Source organism: Opisthocomus hoazin, chromosome 3 (genome assembly GCF_030867145.1).
Source record: "Opisthocomus hoazin isolate bOpiHoa1 chromosome 3, bOpiHoa1.hap1, whole genome shotgun sequence".
NCBI classification, from domain to species: Eukaryota; Metazoa; Chordata; class Aves; order Opisthocomiformes; family Opisthocomidae; genus Opisthocomus; species Opisthocomus hoazin.
The window spans coordinates 108,615,172-108,634,528 of NC_134416.1; the positions used below are offsets into that span (position 1 = coordinate 108,615,172).

The window sequence follows — 19,357 nt, forward strand, 5'->3', positions numbered from 1 at the left end:
TGAATTCAGCAAATCCATTCGCAGTCCTAAAACATAAAGGTCTGTCTTTCTTATCTGTGCCCTACTCAGGTTTTCGAAGAGTGTAGACAGCCCAGGCAGCGCTTTTTCCAGCTGACGTTGCAAATGCTGAAGCCTGTGATTCCCGAGGGCTCAAGGGATGACTTCTGTTCCCCTGAGGGTGTGAGAACCAGGGGGTTGTGTTTCGTACAGCTTTCATTAGAACTATTCCAAAAGATGGGGGAGAAGAAAAAAGCTCTTGGAAGCTCGGGTCACTTTCAGGTGTGGGATTTGGAGGTACAAAACTAAGAGTGATGGCTGAGCAAGGAAAGAGAAATCCTTGGATGTCCACCATCAGAGAAAGATAAACAAGGAAATTATCTTTGTGATTCTGTCAGGAACAGATGACTGTAGTTTAGTAATCTGTTAGAATTTTGCCAAAAAAGGGAGTCTTGTTAATGCAGAAAAATAAAAACTCTTGCTCCTTTCCTTATACACTTACATACCAGCCAAACGCTGCAAGAGGGACTTGACATGCAAGTGGTTACACAGATGAGGTGCTCCTTTCTGGGTGAAGATACAGATTGAATCAAACACATCCAATACAGAATTTATCTTTGGAAATACAGATACATTTTCAAAAGATAAATTCAGTTAGTTATTTCTGCTCTTTCAAATTTAATTTTGTGATTTGAATGTGCACAGAGAAAAGCTCAGCCTGTAATTGTGTCCGAGGTGTGTGTCAGGTAACATCAGTGCAGAGAAAGAGGCATGCTGGAACCTTAAAGTAAGCGGTTCCTTATGCAAAATTAAGTTTAATCCTTGGTTTTAACCTTCTTGGAGGACAGGGAAAAAGGGAGTTTCTCTGTGTCTCATGTCTTGGAAAAGTGTGTATGTTACAGGATTGACTTTCTTTTTCCCCAGAATACTGAAAGGCCTTGTTACTTTAAAATTATATTAAAGCACCTGGCAGTTTTACAAAATGCAGTGTACCTGGTGCCATCCTGTAACCAGCACTAGGAATCTCAGTAAGGGCCCTCCAGAGTCTTGAAGTAGATGTATCACCATCAAATAGTTAAATTGGGGCTAACATACATTCATGTAAAACTGCAGCAGCTCACTATGTCTTTTACCTCCCAAAATATAGCATCAGTAGCAGATTAAAATGCCTTTTAAAAAAAGATATTCATGTTGCTCAAAGGCCATTAACAGAAAATTTAAATTGCTGGGTTAAACAGAATTACAGTTCTGAGTCACCTGAACTTTTCCCGTTTGTTTGGTGTATTGGAAAAGTTTCAGAATAAATAAAGGAACAAATCCAGTTTTATTTAGTTACACACTGTGTTGCCTTACCAGCTGTACACAAGTGCGTCTGGCGTGAAAGGATAAAGATTTGCCTTATTTGGTGCATCTTGCTGTAGTCGGTGATTGTGCCAGCCTGTCTTAATTGCTGCAGCTTTCCTGCTAGTTGCAGTTAATCCTGTTGTTCAAGCAGGTAACCTAAGGTCTGAGCTCTGGGAGTAATTCCACCTCTCTGCGCTTCCGCTGCCTGCGTTCTGCCTGTAAGACGCCGGGCAGTGCGGGAGCGGCGTGCGCCAGCTGCCCCCGGGCAGGCCGCGAGCAGCATGCGGGCTGCGCGCTGCCTTGCCCTCGTCTCCTGGGGTCCGGGCTGCGGGGCTGCGCGCAGCCGCGCGCGGTGCTCCTGCCGGTGACGTCGGCGCTGCTTGTTGCGGAGAGTCCAAGTGGGAGTGTGGTGAGGGTGCGGGTGGCTATTGTGCCACGCACGGTACAGGCGCGAGCTTGGAATGGGAGCCAGCACAGGCCCGGTGGGATCAGAACAGCTGCTGCCTTCAAGGGCAGCAGGTCACCAAGGTTTTCCGTGCTGCCAAGCCAAACGCGTTTTCTAGAGCAATCTGCATTGCCTGCCGCCACTGCGCTGACAGCATTTTCTTCGCTGAAGAGGCATTGACTTTGGCTGTTCTCACCGTGCCGGGCTTGCGCACTCCTGAACTGCTTTTGATTTGGGTGAGCTCAGTCATCTTCTTTCTCTGGCATGTTTTGTGTACACAGACCCTCAGGTGTGTTCTCCCAGAACTACAGCCAGCCAGTCTTGCTTTTCAGTCCTGAACACCTTGGTACCTGCTGTCTCAGGACGTCTGAGCTGCTGAAGTTCAGCCTTTCTCAGTGCACATACTTTGATGCCTTGCATGCACGATACTTTATGGATCATTCACTTTAAAATATGGTGAAGGTAAAGCACGAAAGCTTTTCAAGGCTTTAGACATCATCATTTAGACAGGCAAATCTTAGTTAAATCACAGGAAGTCCACGTGCCATTCGCTGTCTCTGGAACTTTCTCTAAGTTCCAGTGATTTGGGGCAAAATCAGAAATTTTCTGGAACTAGGAGGGAGGATAAATGTAGAAGGTGATGTGCTGTATTTAAAACAGAGGTGGAGGGGCGCAAGTGGATAAGTAATTTTCTGCAAGGCATTAACCTATGTCCCAATAGATAACCTATAACCTAATTCATATACATCCTTGTGTAACAGTTTTGCAGCTTTTCCCAGCAGCCACGTTCCCTTGTTCACACAGGAGGTAAGGCGGAAGTCGATTCTTTCAGAACGCTGCATTTCTGGCATCTGACTTCAAATACAAATGCTGTAGAAGAAGGTCTTTACATTTTGGTTGAGCATAAAGTGGCAGCTCATTTTAGCTGTGTAGTAGTGCACAGTATGAAAGCCTGTTAGTGCTACGAAATTACTTTATCACACTTTTCAGTAAGCATATTTATTTGTTTATCCCTGTCTATAGGGGCTAAATTTTCTTCAGTGTTTAGTTCCAAAAGTCTCTCGCCATTAGTGAACCAAGAGGACACCGAGGAGTGAAATACTTTCCTTTTATAATGGCAATTTACAATACTTTGCGTGCACTGTGGAGTGAGTTCACCCGCGATACACAAACGTTACAGTATTCTCCTGGATGTAGTGCAGAACGTGTGGTTTGTGGCTGGCTGTTGTATTATACTACTGACAAAAGTAAGGCAGGCACTCCCGCCGGCTTTGATGAATTCTGCTTATGTAGTTGCTAAAAACGTAGGGTCCTCTGTGAATGGTTTGGGCATTTGCATACCAAATGTCTCAGCATTACTGGAGTACCTGCTACGCCATGCTCAGCACAACGCTATCCAGGCCCTTGTCTCGGTATTTTCAAGTACTGATGTTTTGTATTCCTTTCCTTGCCACGCTCAGCATCTTACAACTCAGTGATTTTTCTCTTCAGCACGCTGTGTTGAGAAAAGATCAGCCTGTGTTAAGCTTCTCCCCTTCACCCCCGCGGGACTGACTCTTTAGAAGCCCTGCTGCTTCTGTGTGTGGCTTTCCGAAGAGTCTGAGCTGCTCGGTGGAGGCAGCGGTTTTGCGTGTAACCGCCAGAGAGATGGCCAGAGGCTGAAATGCGGGAGCAGGTGACGAGTGGGAAGAGAGGAGAGGTGGGAGCCTGGAGACTGCCAGGATGCTGAAAGCCTGCAGAGATCCCACCAGGTCAGAGCTCTGCTGCTTCCTTGGGTGTGCGCTGTGTCGGACCTTCACCTGGCTGTTCGAGCCCCAGACCGGTCGCCGCGTGCTGTCCCGTGACCCGCTGTCCCGTGACCCGCTGTCCCGTGACCCGCTGTCCCGCCCCTGTGTGAGGTCCCCTCTGCAGCAGGCTGCAGCCGGGCCGTCTGCTGGACTTTCAAGGTGGCATTTTCTTGCCACCCTCCTTTTTTCTGTAGGCTGAGAGGCTGCCAGGAGACGAGAGAGGTGAAAGAGCATGCTGTGCCTTTACTGAAGTTCCACGTGGTCTTGTCCGCTTAGCTGAGAAAGCAAAACATGGGAAAGCCGAGGACCCTTCCTTGTCATTTCGAGCTGCATCAAGTGTGCAGCTGTGTGGAGCTAAGGCCACATCTGTCATGCCCATGTTGTTTGTAACAACAATAGCATGTTTGTGTCATTTTTTAAAGAAAGAGGCGCTCTTAACTGAGCTATAACCAGCATTTAAAAAGAATAATTCCTTGTTGTTGTAGATCATCGTATACAAATACAGGTAAGTGTATATCCTTACACTATTTTGTTAGTCATTGCTGGATTAGATACGATTCTCTGCTCTGTTCACTGAAGAGTATCTCTTGAGGGAGACCCACAGAATGAATTAATGAGTCTTAAATATGTCATCCTGCTTCTGATAGGCTGAATAAAGGTGTACCAAGTGCGTATGATTCTAAAAAAATTACATAATTTATCATTATTAAGAGAAAGAGCTTTCAAAGAAATTCTCACCTGTTAGCTGGTTTACTCGACTGCACACCTTCCTACGTAGTGAAAACCAGACAAATGGTAGCTACAAGTAATTTTGATTTTTGATTTTTAATTAATTTTTCCTGTCTTTTCAAAAGCTTCATGTGGCAGTAGCTGTAAAAGATGTTTTGGCACAAAAGAACAAAGTAAACAGCATTTGCAAAGCACAGGCAGAACTAAAATATACAGTTGTTGAACTTCTCAGCCCCGTGCTTCCCTTCTCTTCCTTCCCCATTCCTGTGTAAACAAGTGGAATCACTGAAAACAAGGGAAATGTCTCCAAAATCCGACAGTTTTTTCCATACTGATTCCAGAACTGGAATAACCGATGTATTTAAGGAGCTAAATGCAGTTTTTTAACATTCTTTTCTAAGCAAAAATAAATAAGGCTGGTACTACAGCCTATAATAGCAGCACAAAGATTTGGCAAAGCAGTAAACAATTATTGATGAGTTTGGGGTTCAGTTTGAGGTTTTTTTTAAATTACTATGTACCACATTGGTGTATTTATTATTGCAAAAAAGATAATTTCAAAAATCACTGTCCATATTCATTTAAAAAACATTAAACTGGGTTTAGTTAATATGAAAATATTTGCCATAGTGTGCTATGTATAGCTTATCTGACTTTGGGGATGGGAAAAATGATCATGCTTCTTAAAAACAATAACCAGTTCACTTACATTTGTGATAGGATTGCAGATTGGTTGGCATCGTCCAACAGGAAAGATAGTAGGTGAGCAACTACACCACAGCTCCTGGCTCTTATAAGTAATCATTATTCTTGTACATTTCTGTTCTTGTCAGGATTCATTTAATAAACATTTTATAATCATAGTGCAAGAAAATAGGAATGGGCAGCTTCTTCATCTGGTGTTAAAGCCAAGATCAGCAGCAGTGTGTGCGACGTGACCGCACTGTCACCGGAGAGTTCTCCTCCTGGTTCACATTCAGCAGTGTGCCTGTGACGTACACCGGCCGACTTCTCGGGTGCCGCAGGACAAACCAATCTGATTTAAAATATATATATACATGTACGTGTGTGTGTATGGTATAGGTATATTAATAGACAGAACTTCTTCATTTTTCTCTGTAATAAAGAACCATGAAAATGCATGCATTTAGATATGATTTCTGGCTGTAATAAGGTAACCATTTCTTCCCTGCAAGCAAATTTGCAACAAAAGACAGAAGATGGCTATGTTTATATGGAGAATTTTTTTGTATATTTTTAATCTATGCGTGTGTATATATAACCTATATTTATAATATGTAAACGTGTCTAATATGTAAAACCATCTGTAGTTATCATCAGTATTTAAGAAAAAAAAAGAAACATTGTTTATTTCTCCTATGGTGACCCTCTTGGGAAATAAATTTTTAAATAATTGAGAGCTAGAGGAATTGCTGTCTTAGGATGTTTTCATATTCCTGTGCTGTGGTGGCACTTCTGCGTGTTTAGGCCTTGTCTGCGCCACTGCGGTGATGGTGTGCAGGGCAGGAGCGTCGCACCACCTCCTGCCGGGCCGCTCCTGCTTGTGTCGGCCGTCCAAAAATGAACAGCGGCCCGAAGAACCCCCGGGAGGTGGTTTGCCTTCGAGGGCAGAGCATTGTTCCCTGGAGTTTCCTTCAGAAACCGTATTTAAATGAGGGGAGAGTTATTAAGTAAACAAACACTGTTTGTTAATGTTATTTGTGTGACAAATGGAGTGAAACGTAGAAGGGAAACTCCTCCGTATGACTCTTAGCTTGACTTAGCTTGGAAAGCAACGGTAAAAGTACTGGTAGGAGGGTCTGTAGTCACATTGCGTTGATTTACATACGAATATACCCTGATTGCAATTAGGAAGATGGTGCTTCTGTGTGCTGAGAAACTCAGTCGAGATGTGTCACCAGCTGTGCAAGGTGCGGAGATTCCTTCAAAGGCTGCGACCTAAATCGTTGCCGTTCCTTCTCGTGTGTCCATCCTGCTAAGAGATATTAGAAGCCAGATTTCTTGTCATTTTGACTTTGCATTTGTTTGCCGAAGCTGCGGACGCCCTTCTTGAGCTCCACTCGTGTGGGTGTACGCTTTGGCGGGACGTTGCCGCTTCCCTTTGCGCGTTGCCTTTCCCCGGTCTGCCGCCCGGCTCCCTGCCTGAGCGATCTCAGAGGATCCCCACCGCAATCTGTCAGTGGCACCTCAGCGAGGCCGGCAGCCAGTAGCTCAGAGATTGTCAGGGCTGGCAGGAAGATAATGCTGAGCAGTTCCGTGACAGTGAGAAGAAGTGTCTTCGTCAGGGCTCAGCAGGGTTTGTTAGAGCTCACGGGTTACTCACCACACAATTACCATTCTGTAAGGCACACGGGGAAGAGGAGATGCCTGGCCACCCTTGTGCCGCAGAGCCCACCCAACTAAGAAGGGAAATGTGGTGGTTATTAAAGTGGACAGACGTTTTCAGTATATACAGAGCGGCCAAGGAAAGATGCCATCGTCGTTTTCAGAGCAGAACCTTGCACTCTAAAACAACCGAGGCAAATTAGAAAAGTTTTTGAAACCCTGTCACCTTATTTTCAGCCCTGCAGAAATAGGAGCAGTCACTCAGCTCTGAGCTGCAGAGTAAAATCTTCGTATGGATGAAGTCCACAAGACATGCCCCATACCTTCAGAAGCTGAAAGAGACCTTCCAGCAGTTACCTCATGAGCGGTGGCAGCGGGTCTGCAGGATGGGCTCCAGCGGCTGTGTCAGACAGGCAGGACCCTTAGGATTCAGGCTGCCTCCCGGCTCCCCGCTGCAGCTGTATCTGCAGCGTGGAAGGCACCCACCGCCTGCTCGCCAGCCCCAGGTGTCCCCGAGAGCCAGGCACCAGCCAGCCAGAGACCACGTGCGAGGACAGAGGTCAGAGCTGGCAATTTGACTGGATTTGTTGAATGTTTAGGGTGATACCACGTTCTTCGAATGTCTTCAGGACACTGGGGTTTTTTCTCAAAATTTAGTTCTACTTCTTTAATTCTTCTTACTTAATTCTACTATTTAATTCTTATTATTCTAGTATTGAATTCTTACTGCACCTCCCCGTACACATCTCCCTCTCAGTTATCTGGGAAAACCTCTCCTGCTTGCTTTTTTCCCAATAGCAGTGAAAGACTCCATGAAGCGGCTTCTCCCCGATTGCTGCTGCCAGCCACAAGCAGGTTTCCGTATGAACACACAACACCTGATGACCAGAGAGTGGCAGGGTTGCAGGATGGACCAGTGCTTACTGTTCAGTAATTTCTTTTTCCCCATTTGTTCTCTCTCACATCTGCTGCTAAATGCTATTCTGAAACCCTCAGTCTTGTCCTGGATTTAGATGGAAGGCAAGATTAAGTTTTTCAAGTTCTCAAGAAAAAGCTGACCATACAGACTTGTACTACATCTTTGAACAAGGACAAATTGCCAGGTTTTGAAGGCTGGACTTGTCAGACTTATTTTTCTAGTACATAATTTTGCAGGCAGAATTTCAGTATCAAATAATTCAGTAAGATCTGAAAAGCAGCCTTTATATTTCTATTTATTGTCTTCTGCTGATGGTAAAGTGTTTCTTTGCTGTGCGTTCTTTCCTGCAGAATTTCATTCCAATGTGTTGCCTTACAGAGATAAATAAAATTCTGGGTAATAAAATTGTTGAGCAAATGGTAGAGCCTTTTTCCACAAAAGCTTCCTGTGATTAATGAAAATACCCTGGCACTGACCTCCGCGCTGGCTTCCAGCCACCTGCCAGCAGAGTCAATGGCACGCAGCGTACGAGCCACGAGCGCTCGCGATGAGGAGAGGACACAGTAGATGGCCACTTCAGGCTTCAATCTGGGAGACGGATCCACAGCGGTGCTTGCTGCTGACGTGCTGTCTCTGGGCTCGGCGCGGGTGAGGACCCTGTGCGGACGCGGCGTTGGCTCAGGGCGTTGCTGGGCGTCAGCGTGCGAACACGGGCGCAGCCCTTCTGCCGAGGCAGCCGGCGCTTGTGGGTGGGAACTTTTCAGCAGCTATAAACGGGAGGTCTATTTGTTTTGTCTAAAGTGCATGGGAAAGGCTTGATCATAATGTTAGAAATTCAAGGCTAATGGTTTAAATGAAAAAAAACATCCTTCCGTTTCAAAGTTTAGCTGCAAACGTCACGGCGTGGCTGCGGGGAGGGAGGCGGGCAGGCGAGCGCGGCGGGAAGGCCCACGCCTTCATCCATCTCCCCAGTTGGGGGGGAGAAAAAAAGCAATTCAGGTTTCAGCATTTTTGTAATCCCTCTGAGCCTCCCACTAAATTTGCCCCAGTGTGTGGGAAAGGATTAAAGACCCTTTGGGCTCCACGCGCGGTGTCCAGCAGTCGGGGGCGGCAGCGTGGTCTGTGCTAAGGCAGCAGCTGGGGCGCGCAGCCTGCCGCGGCACCCGGAGCACCAGCGTCCTGTGACAAGTGCCACGACCTGCTGACAGCTGAGAGCTCCCGTTGGTGACACATGCCACAGTGGTGTACGGCCGTCATTCTAAATATTCTGTGTGCGACAGACTTCGTCGGTAATTTCAGAGATAATCGGAGCTGGTCAGATGCTGTGACTGGCTTAGAGCAGAGTGCCGGCAAGGGGAACTCCTGTTCCTTTAAGAACGGCTCATAAATGCTCCCTTGTAATAAATATTTCAAGATTAATATCAGTGTATTACAAGTTTCAGACGAGGCTGTTTATCAAGATGAAATAGTTCATTTCCTAAAAGGCAATATTATTTACATTTTGTGTGGGCATGGATGAGAAGTCTTTATTTAAGAGCTTCCAGGATTTTTTCCCCTCAAAAATGGTAAATGAAAAATGCTGAAAAATTCCTTTCCCTAATTTTTTACTACTTTGAGAGCCTGTCTTGCTGTCAGGATTAGTTTGTGCAGTATTAATTTCTGCTAAATATATTGTGCTTAGTGTAATTAAGCATCCAGCCTTTTTTGTCCTAATTCCATCATTAAATGTATAAACTTTTTTATTGTGAAAAGGACACAGAGCTACTGTGAACCCAGGCCTTGGGGAGAAAGTAGAAAGGGCGTAACAGATACTAAAAACCGGACTCAAAAATCCATACTTTTAAAATAAACATTGTCTTCTCCTGCTTACGTTACCCTGCTTGCATGAAACTTCTTCCTTCCGCATCTCAGCCGTGGAGCGAGGAGCTGTGTGCCGAACGCCGTCTCGCTGCGGCTTACCGATGCTCCATGCAGGCTAGAAAGTACTGAGCAACGAGAGGAATCAAAGCATCAGTGTTTCTGTTTTGTCATTTTTTATTTCCTCACGGCACCAGAAAGCACAGACATGTGAGGTGTGGACACCGTCTCACGAGCAGAGGTCGGTTCCGGCGGGTGTGAAATGTTACTGCTGAACTCTGTCACTGTTCACACCGTTTGTCGGTCGAGTTACATGAGGAACCGCAAAGCGATACCACACCGTGCAATTTATTGTCTAGGCTCTTCACCCAAAAAGCGTAGTAACAAGCATCTGCTGACTGTATCCATCTTTTTATTTTTCATTATATTAATCTCTTGATTTTTCTAAACACACAGCCTGTTTGCTTTTCCTCCGTAGTAACTTCTGGCGTTAGCTTTTAATACAAGTATTTGAACAGTATTCCTCAATGTCATCGTTTCAAGATTTTATATATGCAGATACTTTACGTATCGGTTATTTTTCTTAAGGTCTAGGCTGATAACAGTATTATTTACAGAAAAATGCTAACAGAAAGAAGAACATCATTATGAAAAAAGCTTAATATATGGGCTACTCAGTTCTTCGGTTTTTTAATCTCTCTTGTGAAGCTGAAGTTACAACATGTCTACTTTCCGGTGTCGGCTGCTCTCTGATATTTTGGTTTGATTTCAGGTTACTATCGGCCAGCTGTATTCCACGCAGAAACTGGTTATTGAGAGTCCAGGAAACACATAGCTCTGAGAAGACTCTGCTCCTGGAGCAACACTGGACCATCCTCAGCATCCCACAGTGCCACATGCAGACGCGTAAACTCACTGCACGTGCCTGAGCTTTTCTGTTCAGCAGAAGAAATGCCCGAGGGACTCAGTTTTTGGCAACCAAAGTACTATTTTCTAATGTTTCAAATGTCTAAAATATATTGCTGTGATTTATAATAGCATGTAAGGTAGTTTGAAATCTGTTCGCTTGAATGTCCCATGTGGTGGAATAGCTCCTGCCCTACTTTGACAATAAAACTTCATTAAACTACGTGTAACCAGGTACATTATTCTGCTGCTGGCCTTGCCTCTCACGGATCACGAACGATGTGTTAGGTTTAAAACTCCTTACCCAGTTACTAAGTTCTTATTGTTCCTGTTTCATTGAAAAATATACAGCATCTGAATGAAGTGACTGAATACATAGTTCATTTTAAGTGTTAAAACCAGAGATGAACAGAGTGTTTGTCTCCTGGACCTTGATCCTTACAAATATCACAAGCTGCATTGTGTGGTTTCTGTAAAGAGCATCCCTTGGCATTTCAGGAGGTGACACAAACATTTCCCTCGCTCTTCCTTTAGTTTCCGTGAGTTAATACCCAGTCTCGTCCTACTTTTAACAATTAACAGATCGGAATAGCAGAATGTAAGACTTGCATCACCAAGGCTTGGGAGCTTTCAAATATATTTTCACCACCGAGTCCTTTTCTAAATTTGTTGAGGTGCAGCTATTAGCAGAAAGCACCACGTCGCTGTGTGCCAGGTTTCCCTTTTGCACAGAGCTCCTGAATTTTGCCGGAGAAGCAGAACCTGCCTACGACAACAACTCGAGTGCCGTAAGGCATGAATTGGCAGCAGGCTGTGCCTACCCAAAGTGGAACGCTCAGTGTAGCATCTTATTGCTTATTGTTAAATCTGTAGAATAATCAACACTTTTAAGACAATCTGTTAAAAAAAAAAACAAGCAAAAATTTTGATCAGGTTCTGTTCAAGTCATTGCTGTGCTTGAATTTGTTTTCTGTTAGAAATTTGCAGAAAAATTGAGTGGTGCAAAGCTTTTTTAACAGCATGCAGAAAAAAAAGCTTACTTTTTTCAGGGGATTGTTGTGGGGCTTTTTAAGAAGAGAAACAGAAACTCAAAACTGGTTCCATAAAACTGCAGCCTTTTAAAACCTCCCCTTATTTTCATTGCTTTCCCAAAATTCATCTTTGTTTAGAACTTCTATTTTTTTGCGTTGTTCATGCTGTGTGATAACATGTTTAAAGCAGAGGACAGACAAAGTGTCTAATTTAGAACAAATTCTCATTCCTCACTACCATTTAAAATGTATTTTATACTTTTGTACAGTTAGATTGAAATACGCAGTCATGCACGCCATTAACAATACAGTGTACAGAGTAAGAGTCTGTGACTACCTGAGACTACAAATGTAGCCTCTGTTCTCACTTTTAAATAAAAGGCAATTACAGTAATAATTCTCCTCTTATTAGGTGTGTAGGTTTGCAATGTAAATTGCTTTTAGTGAACATTTTATTAAAATGGAATTCAATTCTAATAGGTAAAACACATTAGAGTCTGTATTTTAAATTTCCACATTCACAACTGGATAATTAAGTGCACTTAAGTTAATGGTGAAAGTGTAGGGGAAGAAAGGTTTGGTTACTCCACGGGCTCCAGTGGACTCGGAGAAATGTGAGAACATCTTACACGTTAAGAGGGGGCAGGCGTAGGAGGGCTGCCAGGCTTACAGTCTAAGGAGCTGGTCCCTAGAACTGTACATGGCAGCTCCTTGTTGTTGTTGCCAACAGGAATACAGCTGTAGGTGGTACGTGCTGTCATACAGGCGTGCAGTCACGGGAATGTGAAATTTCTGACTAATTACCTCAGATGTATAAGGGAGATTACTTCTCCATTAATGCCTGAAAATTCTGTCGTGAAGCGTTGTTGGCAGACACAACGCTACTGCACTCCTCATTCCCGCCATCGGCTCCTACTTCCTGTCTCGAGGTTACTACTCAGGCTGCCTCCCTTAGCTATTTATACCCGCAAAGGAGCAGTAGTAACCTTCAAGATAGGTTCTACAGAGAGCACCCATCAAGAAAAATACAAAAAAAAAATTCAGACTCTGTAATTTGCCTCTCTCCACAATCGGTAGTGCAGGGGTTAACACAGCTCACTTTCTCCGTTGAGGAAAAATTAGTTCTTATTCCAAATTAGCCATCAGCTCACCGTACAGTATTTATACATCACTCACTAGAAGTAACGTAAGAGAACACCTGCTGCCAAGGACCAAAAGCCTGTTGCAATACTACCTAAATGGTTAACAAAGTGCCAAGCTGGCAAAGGGTGAGCATTTGCTGCTGAAGCCCAGGACAATCGCTGCGTTTGAGACGTCTGTCTGTCCGCGCGCTGCTTCCGACAGAGCTGCTGGTTTCCTCGCCTTACCAACGCTCATCTAAGTGCACCCTCCACTAGGCTTAGTCATGTGCCTGCCAGTTGTACGTGACTGGAAGATACCTAGAAACATTATTTTTTCCTTGCCTAATGTCCATTTGAAGTAGTGTGGTCATCACAGACCCAGTTCTGTATAAAAACGTAGCTTACCCCAGGCTTTCCCATGGAGATTTTACAAACTACGGAAGGAAAATACTTGGAAGCCCCATCTGGCTCAGGCAGCCCGGCGCAGCACTCGCAGCCGCAGGCGCGGTGACTCGAGCGTTGTGCCCGTCCCCGCCTGCCCTGCTCCCGCCCCTGGCCGGGCACCCGCTCGGCGTCGCCGGTGCAGGCAGCGAGCCCGAGAGCCGGCGCTGCGGTCCGGCCTCACGGCCGCACCTTCGCCAGTTCCGTCGACGTTGCACTACGTGTTAAATCTCTCTTGGCACGCTGTCAGGAGCTTTGTGGGGTTCTGTCAAAGCGGCGTAAACAACAGGAATAGTTAAAACACAAAGGAGCGATCCCGTGACTTACGGACAATGTCCACTGTTACAAAAAAGTGTCTCGTTTTTCCTTAGAATAGAAGGGGGCCCGGTAAATACCTTTACTAAAGCTGCAATGTCTTAGCAAAACAAGCTTGCTTTTGTGTCATATTAAAAATGTTTGTCTGTTCCTGATCTCAACGTTTTAGCAAACTGCTAACCTCAGCAGCAAGCACCAAAATTGGAATGTTTACATGTGCTGGAGCTCATCGTGACTTTTACAGCACAAACTTGGAAACAGCGCTCTGAAAGAAAGAAAAGAGCAACTTGTTTAATATTAGTAACTGTTTAAAGACAGGCATTCCTGCTGTGCATTGCAGCTTCTCAGGAGATTTTACGGCAGTGGAAAGCTCAGTTCCGGAGCACCCGGCTGTGTCAGAGGCGCAGCTCTCCGGGAGGAAAGCGACCCAAGGGAGCAGCACGTGAACTCGTAACGTGCAGTGTTGAAATAGGCCACGCAGGATTTTAACTTACAGCTCCCATTGCTAGAAAGGTACTTCTGTATAAAACTCCACCGAGCTTCCAGGCATTAAAAGCATCACTTTCAGCCTCTAACGTCAGCAAGCAGAAGAATGATTTTACGGAGAAGCACCAGCCCCTCCATTTATTTGCTGTAACGCAGCCGAACTGCCTCTCTCCAGACAGCCAGCAAGGACCATTCGTACACGTAGGCAGAGCCGTGAAAGAGCTGTGCACTGCCTGTGTTCCTGAGTTTTCCATAACGGTCCACAGTGAAATCCTGGCATTATTCAGGTCAGGAGTATACTGACCGCTTTGTTCCGCCGTTCTTAACACAGGCATCATTATTTTACGCTCTTTAGGAACGTTTTGCCTGATGACCGTTATACAAAAAGAAGGAAGGCGTGTAGCTCTTTTACTGAGAGATTGCATTCTTACTTTTTCCTTTTTCAGTATTTTAGAATGTAAGAATAGCGCGCGAGCGCTTAACGTGTGAGCAGAAAAAAAGCAGCCAGTAATTGTTCCAATGCTGTGTATTTTCTACAACCATAAGAGGAAAAAACTCGTAACTCCCAAGCCTGTTTCACAAACACGTGCACCTTCAGAGGACGCTGCAGCTCGCACAGGAAATTAAATGTCACCCATGTGTTGCAGGAGATGCTTCTTTCTGAACGACTCACTTTTTGACTGTTCAGCCCAGTACCCCCTGAAGCTTCAGAAGAGGGGGAGCAGAGCGCTCCGATGACTGTGTGCAGGGTAAGAGGACTATGGCGACCTGTGAAGAATGTACGGGCTTTCTCTTTGAAAGAGTGCACCACATAAATATTTATACCCGTCTTTGGCAATATGCTAATCCAAGGCAAGTAATTTTCCCTCTCTTAAAAAGAATCACGAAAAGCAATTAAGGTGATTTAATTACTGCCATGCATAGACAGCAAATTTTGAACTCCTGACAGAGGAACATCCATCACAGCGCCACGTTATCCTAACCCCATTGTACGGGGCTCTGAACAGGACAGACAATTAAACCGAGATCATTTCCCCTACCTTCCTGGAGTGCTTTGGGCTGGATCCAAATCCCAGGGAAGCCAATGGGAGCAGAAGCCAGGCTTTTCAAATCCCAACTGAAAGCCCCGGCTTTCAATAAAACAGAAGTAGTTTGCATGCAAGTTTGCAGTTCTTTGTGACACCGAAGTAAATTTAGCCTCACAGTCCTTTTCTGATTCATTTAAATCTGAATGTAAATGTAAGTGTAAGCTGCAAAAAAATTGCTTAAGGAAGATGTAACTTTGATGTCCTTCACAGCTACTCACTATAGAGGTTCAACTGTATTACACTTTTTGGTTTTATATGCACCTATAAAACCACGTGGCAGCTGTTTCTCCCCTACACCCTTAATTCATGGCGGGGGGAAAAACCCAGAAATCTGCATAAACCGAAAATCTTTGGAGCTGGAGTTTTTCCAAGAGTGCTGACAAATCTTTATCATTTCTTATTTCTTAAGTTAGGGGAGGGAGGGTGTTTATGAGCACATCCTCCAAAAGTTATGCTCTGGATCTCTGTAAGATATTACAATAACAGCGATGCAACCAAGCAAGAAGAGTGCGTCACTTAACGTTTTACTCTGTCGGGCCTGTTGATTCCACAGCATTAGAACGACTTCATGTGAGTACGTTTCCTTGAGAACAAAGCTGCAATTGCACCAGGCGTCTCAGCCGACGGCCGCGGGCCGCAGCCCGGTGCTGTGCTGACGCGGGCTTGCTGGCGTTCGGGGCACGCACGGCGCGGTTCAGACTGTTAGACTGCTGCCCTGTGCACCCTTGGCCAGGCCTTGCCTTTCTGCGGCCCCCAGAACCCCACCTATGAAAACACAGCGTGCAGGCAGGTTCTTTAAAACCTGCTTTGGAAATCCGTGCTTCCATAAAATCTTAAAAGGACAAAAATGCTCTGTCTACTAAAAAGTGAGTATGTTTGATTCTCGTCGGAGAGGGGTTCCCCCTTTTCTTTCACAAAAAGTAATTCTTCATAATAAATAAAAGTGCTTTACCCGTTATCAAAGCAGAAAAATGATGTGCTTTGATCAAGACAATTTGCAGCCTGTTAGACTGGCACCAATTTTCTGAAGCACTCAGGAGAACTTTACTTCTTAGTCTCAGCAAATGCTTTCTTGCGTTTCGAATTCCAGATCACGCGTCTGAAGACAGGGCGTACGTGTGGCGTTTTCTGGATGTGGATGCTTTACACCCATCGCCCGTAGCTCGCAGCGCGCCGGGGAACGCTTCTAGCCCTCGGTCGGTCAGCGCAGCCCGCTGGGGCTCTGCGAGGAGCCAGCCCTGCGCCGCTGCCCAGCCACCAGCCATCGCAGTGTGGCTGCTCCGTTAAATGCCTTTCAGTTCAAGGGAGATCCCTCCCCTCCCTGTTATTTGGTGAAGTTTCCTTCTTCTCTGAAGCAATTGGTAAACAAAACACAGAATCAGGAACGGGCTCCAGAAGCCCCAAATATGACATCGCATATCGATTTAGGAGCACGCTGTTTCATTGACACAACTGCCTGAAGAAAAAACTTATTTTTTCACCCAGAAAATTAACCCGAATTCTGAGATACTGTATCACAACAATACGAGCAGAGTCTCCTGGAACCTGACTATTTTCCACCCGTGCTCGTGAAGCTCCCTCACACCGCCGCTCCGCACAAGATGCTGTCGCAAGCGCGCGCTGGGCCATCAGGTCCGTGCAGCACAGTCCCCCTCGGGGCTCCGGCTCCGGAGCACGGCCGTTTCCAGCTACAGCCCCAAGCTCAGCTTCCAGCCACAGCCCCAGGTCCGCTTACAGACGGGCACCGTCCCTGGCTGTCACCAGGCACGCGGACAGCTCGATGCCCCCCGCGCCGCACACGCCAGCGGGGGGGCACAGCCAGGCTGCAACACCAAGGAGTCCCCAGTCACGTTTTGCTACACAGAAAAAAAGATTTGGTGAGCTTTTTAACTTTTTAAAAGCTTTCTTTATTCTTACAAACCCATTTTCATTGGTACTTTTTGCTTCATTTCAGGACTTGGGACACCTGTCGTAGTCAACCTCCAGGCTCGCAGTGCAAGAGTGAAGACTGTCGAAGTCATTTCCAGTGTCACTTCAGCGCTGTAAAGTCCAGCTGTGTGCACGACAAACCCCTGTCCCAGCAACGCGGAAATACTGGAAAACATGTAGCAAAGTAAGCTGAATAAATTATGAATACTTGAGAAAAGCGGTGCAGAACGTCACATAGGGAGAGCTGAACTAAGGCACTTGTTTTCGTTCATCAGCGGGGACACCCGCTCCGTGTCGCACCGTCACTCCTCGGTGAGAGGGTCGTCCAGACCAGTCGCTGCTCCCCAGACCTGAAAATGTGGACCTGTGTGCGAGACAGACACCGTCTCTGCTTCGCAGTGCCTTACTCAAAGGTGTTACCGAAGTTCTCCCGATAAACCCCGCACCAGCAAAGGTTGTAACTCCTCCTTCGTCCCGGTTCGAGACTTGTCAGCTGTGTGGAAAGAAGTCACCGGTCTATTTTAAGCAGAAACACTTCTGCAGAAGTCGGCTGCTGTTAGCCAGGTGGGGTCCGCGCCGGAGCCGGGGGACGGCGGGGAGCGCTGCCAGAGCGTGCCGAGCGACACGAACCCGAGCAGCCCCGTGCAGCCCCAGCCCGTCACAGGCCGCCGGCTGCTCGGAGCGCGGCGAAGGAAGGTCGGGCACGGCGGCCTGCCGCGGGCCGGACAGGAGCTCCAGCACTGACGCGCGCTCTGACGGAGTCCGCCGAGTTGCAGCAGGAGTGAAAGGCGAAGCAGGCTACTGCTGTCGCCGTCTTCTGTCTTTGAAGTGGACGTGAGAACGGGGGAACCGGGATGGGACGGCAAGCGAAGTCTGCGGGGAGCGCGCCGCCGAGCTTTCGCGTCCAGTGCTCCGCGCATCTCCGGCCCGTCGGGCGAGTGACGCCAAGCCCAAGTCAGGACCTCAAAAAGTCACTCCAGGAGGGGAAAAGCAAAGCCCGCGCCACTCGGCCTCCTTCTTCCCTCCAGAAAAACCCAAACCAAACAGGAAAACCCACCAACCACCAGGTAAACGGTCACTCCCGAAGCCACAGCAACGCGACCCCACGCGCGCCCGCGGTCCGGCCGCAGAACCGCAGCGCCCGCGCCAGCGCTGCCGGGCAGCCCCGGGGCGGGGGGGGCATCGGGGGGGTCCGCTGCCTCGCCCCCCCCCCCCCCGGGCCGGGCATCAGCGGCGGGGCTCGGCGGCGGGGGGGCTCCCGCAGCACCGCAGCGTGTAGTTGCGGCCGCCGTTGTTGTCCCAGCACTCCCCGAGCGGGCCGCGGTAGCGGATGGCGAAGTGCAGGGCCGAGCCCTCCCGCAGCCCCGGCGGGAGGCGGAGGGCGAAGCCGAAGCGCTCGGCCGGGGGCTCGCCGGCGGGCGCCGGGCCCGGGGGCAGCGGGCAGGCCGGCACGTCGGCGAAGGAGAGCCACTCGTCGAGGGTGTAGCGGACCGTCACCTCCTTGGGGCCGGGGCCGCCCAGCACCCGCACCGTGCCCCGCAGGCCGGCGGGCGCCGCGGCCCGGCCCAGCCGCTCCAGGCAGACGCGCTGCCGCCGCAGCCGCTCGGCGCTGGGCTCCCCGCCCTCGGGGAAGTCGGGCACCAGGCGCGGGGCGGGCGGCGGGTCCGGCTGCGGGCCGGGCGGGCTCTGCGGGCGGGGCAGCGCGGCGGGCGGCACCCGCGGCTCCTCGGCCTCGCTGAAGTGCCGGACGCTGGCCAGGCGCAGCCCCAGCCAGTCGGCGAACTGCACCCGCTTCTTGCACTTGCCGCAGCAGCCTTCTCCCGCCGCCGCTCCCTCCTCCTCCTCCTCCGCTTCCTCCTCCTCCTCCTCCTCCTCCTCCTCCTCCTCCTCCCCGCCCGTCGGGGCCGCTCCGCCGCGCCGCCGCTCCTCCGCCGCCAGCTCCGGGCGCGGGGGGCTCGCCATGGCGGGGCCCCGCCGGGCCCGTCCCCGCCGCCCCTCTGCCGCCGGGCCGCCCGCCCGGCACCGCTTTATCCTGCGCCCCCCCGCCGGGCCCGGAGCCTCCCCCGGGGCTGGGGCCGGGGCCGGGGCCGGGCCGGGGCGGGACCTCCCGGGGCGGGCGGCAGCGCACGTCCCCCCGCCCGCCGGTACCGGGGCGGGTTGCGGGCTCCGGCGCGGGGAGCGCGGGGTCCCGGGCCCCCTGCCCGGCTCGCCCCCCGGGGCCGCCGTCTGCGGCGCGGGGTCTGCCCGCCCCCCGCCCGCCCGGAGGAAGGACCGAGCGCCGGCGTCACCTCTGGGACAGAGAAGTGGAAGCGCCCGGCTGCGTCCCCGCAGCCAGGCGGGAGCCCGGCGGGACCCGCATCCCAGAGGTTTCCGGCTCCGTCCTGAGCTTCGTGCCCTGCTTTGCCTCGGGGTGGTTTGCTGGGTGGCTGCAAAAGTGCTCGGAAGGTGCCCGCCGTGCCTTGTGTCGGGGAAGAGACCCCAGAAAGCGCACGGGAATCCCACGGCCCTTCCGGAGGCAACACGCTCCCGCTGTGGCTTTACCAGGGGGCTTCTTTGTTTGCTTGTTCTGCATAGTTTGCTTTATTTTTAGCATCAGTCGGGTTGCCAAAAGCAGCC

At 48.8% G+C, this 19,357-nt stretch overlaps 2 protein-coding genes across 4 annotated transcripts in view; one reads left to right on the forward strand and one right to left on the reverse strand.

Moving 5' to 3' along the window:
• LYRM4 (LYR motif containing 4) overlaps positions 1-10,553 on the forward strand; it is an 80,704-nt gene extending 70,151 nt beyond the window's left edge. For all 3 annotated transcript variants that reach the window (XR_012763539.1, XR_012763538.1, XM_075417201.1), the window contains one exon: positions 10,197-10,553. Coding sequence is in view for 1 of the 3 variants with exons in the window: in XM_075417201.1 (XP_075273316.1) it covers positions 10,197-10,259 (63 nt within the window). In the remaining 2 variants the exon portion in view is untranslated. The remainder of the gene's footprint in view (positions 1-10,196) is intronic.
• A 7,375-nt stretch (positions 10,554-17,928) lies between these two features.
• On the reverse strand, positions 17,929-18,703 carry PPP1R3G (protein phosphatase 1 regulatory subunit 3G). The gene has a single exon (XM_075415330.1). The coding sequence runs from the start codon at positions 18,701-18,703 to the stop codon at positions 17,969-17,971; it is 735 nt and encodes a 244-aa protein (XP_075271445.1). The 3' UTR covers positions 17,929-17,968.
• Between the last annotated feature and the right edge of the window lie 654 nt (positions 18,704-19,357).

Coding starts and splice junctions, on each gene's coding strand:
- PPP1R3G (XM_075415330.1), bottom strand. CDS start 18,703: ATGGCGAGCCCCCCGCGCCCGGAGCTGGCGGCGGAGGAGCGGCGGCGC.